This window comes from Corticium candelabrum, chromosome 3 (genome assembly GCF_963422355.1).
Source record: "Corticium candelabrum chromosome 3, ooCorCand1.1, whole genome shotgun sequence".
NCBI lineage: Eukaryota > Metazoa > Porifera > Homoscleromorpha > Homosclerophorida > Plakinidae > Corticium > Corticium candelabrum.
This window is the reverse complement of record NC_085087.1, coordinates 1,701,001-1,705,520: the sequence shown is the minus strand read 5'-3', so window position 1 is coordinate 1,705,520 and position 4,520 is coordinate 1,701,001. Positions and strand designations below refer to the sequence as shown.

Sequence of the window (4,520 nt, the reverse complement as noted above, 5' to 3'; positions counted from 1 at the left end):
AGGAGGTGATTGTCTCTTCTTTACTCTATATTTGGTGACAATACTATCATTGTGGTATTTATCAGGTTATTTGTGAGATCAGCCTGTTACTTGTTTCTATGCCACAGTGGCATTTCTTATGTTTTGATTAATTTTACTTTAATTTACCAGTTCTGTTAGGGTTTAACTAGAATAAAAGCTAAGGACATACTCAGTGTGTACAAATGTGTGTTTGCAAAAGTTCTCTTCTTTGTTTCTTTTAATTAACTTACAGTAGACATTTGTGACGTGCATGTGAATTTAAGGTCGGTTCACAGTATTGACGCTGACATTCAGCTGAACGTCAACATCATACACACCGCCTTGACACAGGCGGCATCCTTTGATGTTGACGCTGATGCTGGAATAGGATTCATTTCTATTCCAGCATCAGCGTCAACGTCGGCGTCAGCATTAATGTTGTGAACCAGGCTTTACACATGCTCTAGCCATGTTTGTAATCTGCAAACTATTACTACTTATTTGATTGCATCAGTTAGTTTTTTCAATGGCAGCCATCAGTATTATGTGTTATTTACCTTGTAATGTACTTATGTGACTCATGTTCTAGTTAGGAAAGAGTAGGATGTCTGCTTGGAATATAGTCTATTTGTATGCATATTGGATATTTGTTTGAACAGTTTAAAGGGTAACTGCAATTCAAAAATCAAGAATTCTTTTATGTTAGAAATTGATAGTTCTAGTTGCATACATGACAGGAAAAATAGTTTTAGATTTTTAAGTTAAGTCTTCGCTGAGATATAGCAGGTCAAAGTTGCTTCCGGTTCTTCAAGTTTCGGTAACACATTATAATGGGCGTGGTGTAATGTGACATCACAGAGAGGAGACCATGTGTCTGTATGTATAGTCAGCGGCCTGTAAAAATGACTACATCTTAATATCTAAGGCAACCCTGTTAGGGTAGAGGTGACGGCAGCAACAGCGATTCTTCTGAAGAGCCCTCTGGAGGTTTTTACGAGATGATAACGTTCAGTCATCCCATGAATCGCAGGATGGAGAAGATCTGCTGGGAGCCATTATATAGTGATTAGACCACACAGGTTCGAGTTCAGCGACAGTGTCTCTGAAGCTTTGAGATTGCCTGCTGCCTTGGAAGCAGACGAGGAAGAGGACAGGCTACCCGATAGCCTGTCATCATCGCAAGTACAGTGTAGAAGTAGGAGTAGCAGGAGTAGCAAACGTAATTGATGCACATCCAGGTAAGTAAACAACCATCACAGGTGCAGCTGCGGTTGTTGTGAGATGATGGATACGTACTTGTTTGGAGTGCGTGTGCGGTCAAAATGTATTTGAGGTTGTCTCAAATAATGACGTGATAATAATGTCGAATACTAGCAACAATAGTGGGACAGTGTACTGGTGAGTTCATGCAAAACTCTATTGCTGTGAGAAAGAGAACAAAATGAGTTGAAGTTTGTACATTGAATTCACGTTGACACAAGGTTTGACTTCATTGTACACTATACTGTAACGCATACGACTGCATTCACTACACATGATGATCGAGAGGCGAGTCTATCTATAGTCATCAGGAGTCTGACCTTTCCTAGCCATTTGCAGTACTTTTAGTCCTGCGCGAGAGTCTTCCTTACCCTCCCACTTTTCAAATACGGTTCTCCTTTCTTTTGCGAAGGTTCCAGAGTGTTGCGATCTTGAAGTGTGGAGGCAGGTAGTTGGAAAATGGTGGCCTCAATTTCGGCTCTTCTACAACCCAGACCAAGCTCTTTAAAGACCTGGCTGTACATATCTTGAAGCAATCAGGCTAAAAGTGGCTACTACAGACTCCTGTCCACTCAGTAGGACGCGTCGTACTCAGTAGTAGTTGCCCGGATGACACAAATGTCTCTGCAATTGTCCTCCGTATTTGCTATTCCCACTCTTAGCTTGAGGATCTTCGGAAATCGAAACACGATTGCATATCACTTGCGCGAATTGGTGCATCTTGCAGCCACGCAACACCGAACCATTCTTTCACCACGTATTCCTTTGTTTACAATACATGCTAGCGTGGAGTTTTCCCTCTGTGATGTCACACAACACACGCCCATTATAACGCATTACCGGAACTTGAAGAATCGGAACCAACTTTGACCTGCTATATCTCAGCGAAGACTTAACTTTAAAATCTAAACTATTTTTCCTGTTATGTATGCAACTAGAACTATCGATTTCCAACATAAAAGAATTTTTGATTCTTGCATTGCAGTTACCCTTTTTAAGTTAATAGTGATCAGCTAGAATGTGGGAAGGTTATGGATTCACCGCAAACACATGCGTATGTACAAGTACATGTTCTATATATATACATATACTTCTGGTGCTTAGTGATCTTCATTTCTTCATGTCATTTGGAACCTTCGTTTGTGTGCTCAACTATAGATTATTGTTTTAGTTGAGCACAAACGGCAAATTAGAATGATGAAAGCTGGCAAATTTCAAGAAACAGTGGAGACCTTTGACTCTTTGGTTGGTGCTACATTGATGTCTGTCTATATCATGCAGAATGATGACGTATTATTATGTTTTGCTAGTCTAAGCAACTTGCAATGCTTCAGAAAGAGATTGCTGACTATGAGGAGCAACTGGCAAGGAACAGACTTGGTAGGTGTATTACAGTGAAACTTTGGTTTGTGATCATATCTGTAAATCCATCAAATTACAATTGAGAACAATTTGCTTTTTTCAAAGTATGATAGAAAATTGTGTGCATTTCAGTAAGTTTTTGTTTTGAATTTATTCAACCATCTTGCTGTCTGGACCAGTTTGTGTGGTTCCAGTGATTGTGTTGACATTGGGGTTCCACTTGTTTTATGTATTAAATAGTTGTTGTTGATTGCTATGATTTATAAGTAGCTGCATGCTTGTTTGCTTTGAATCAATAACCAACATGACCATTTGTAGGCATATTGATACTTGCTATCGTGTGGCTGGATGTGTACGGTATATTGCAGTAACTTTTTTGTTATTTGTTTGTTGCAGCTGCATCTGGTGCTGTAGACTCTTTAGATGACTACATGCAGCACATAGACATTATTGTGGACCCATCAACAGTACGAAAGATCAAACAGAAGGTTAGTCAACTCAGGAAAGAAGAACTACAGCTCCAACGATTAGTAGACATAGCACGACCTTCATCAATAACAGAGTTTATGTTGGACAGAGACAATACTGATGCTGTAGAAAACCCTAAACACACAGATGGTCATGGAAATATGGAAATGAGCAAACAGAGTACACACAAAGAAATCTCATCAGCCAGTTCAAGAAACATTACAGTTAATCCTGGTTGGACTAAATTTGATGAAAATAAAGACATAATAGATTCATTAGATGGTGGTGATCATGATGTCACAAATAGAGTGCCCAAGGAGAACAAAAGTTTAGCAGACGAGATCACTGTGGATAAGCCACGTGTGTATGGTCCTATGAAGCCTGACCATGCAGTAGTTGAGAGTGTTAGCATAGTTGATGTAGATGAATTGGAAGAAGATGATGGTGTCGAGGAGAGAGTAGAAGCCAAGCGAGTAATGAAATGACTTGAGAATAGACTTTCAAAATTTGTTGAGTGATATACCTTTTGTAGAAAAAGAGAAGAGAGAAACGACACAGAATGAAAGAAAAACGACGCTTGTCTCACGGATCTACATCAGACGAGGAACGGGTGAGCTTTTTTATCTTGTGGATATATTGTCCCATTGCCAAAATTATCATCTCTAATGTAAAATGTAAAATGACATAAATGGCATATGTATGTGTACAATTATGGCATGTAGAAAAAAGACGTTTCTATTCTGATTGTGCATAGCTTATTTACCATTGGATTGGTGCAGCTGAGAAAAATCCATTTAAGTGAAGTTAGAAGTTTAGGTTGGCATAGTAATTTAACCTTGCTTGATTGTGTGAATCTACACAAAGTCTAGTCATGGGCTACAGACTGCTTTTGTAACTTTGAGCATTACAGAGTATATTGGGGTAACACCTCCTAACTGCAAACACCACAACCATACAATATTGCTGTACTCTTCTGAGTTTGCATGGGCAGCACTTACTTATCATAAAGTATTGGCATTGTTTATTGTTGTATTTCAGAATTGTGTCACTTTGAAGGATGTGGGTGGAAGTGACTACCTGATTTAACATTTTTAATGCTTCTGCACTTGCACTAATAGACCATCAGACTGCAATTCTGTACATGTAGAAACCTAGGGTGTTTCACCACCAGGAAGACTCTGTTTAGAATGAAACATGTTTGGTATCTAAACATGGTGGGAAATGCCATATCAGGTGAAACATTAGCAAGAATTTTTGGTGGTTTAATAAGAAATTGACGGAAAAGATATTGGTGGATTATATTTGGTGGTTATACGTTGTTGTTTGATAATTGATATATGCACGATATTTCCCACCCACTAGTTAAGTGGTTGTCACGGAGAACTTTGCATTTGCCAGCTGCGTTTGTGGCCATCACATTTCTATAACTT

At 39.0% G+C, this 4,520-nt stretch overlaps 1 protein-coding gene across 3 annotated transcripts in view; it reads left to right on the top strand.

Annotated features, from left to right (window-relative positions):
• LOC134177462 (kanadaptin-like) overlaps positions 1–3,785 on the top strand; it is a 13,431-nt gene extending 9,646 nt beyond the window's left edge. The window contains exons 6-10 of one of the 3 annotated variants that reach the window (XM_062644240.1): positions 2,432–2,505; positions 2,571–2,640; positions 3,019–3,450; positions 3,505–3,563; positions 3,623–3,785. In XM_062644240.1, coding sequence (XP_062500224.1) covers positions 2,432–2,505; positions 2,571–2,640; positions 3,019–3,450; positions 3,505–3,563; positions 3,623–3,778 — 791 coding nt within the window. In that variant the 3' untranslated portion in view covers positions 3,779–3,785. Of the gene's footprint in view, positions 1–2,431; positions 2,506–2,570; positions 2,641–3,018; positions 3,564–3,622 lie in introns of those variants that run through there. The other 2 variants (XM_062644241.1, XM_062644242.1) reach the window with 2 other exon arrangements.
• The last annotated feature ends 735 nt before the right edge of the window (positions 3,786–4,520 follow it).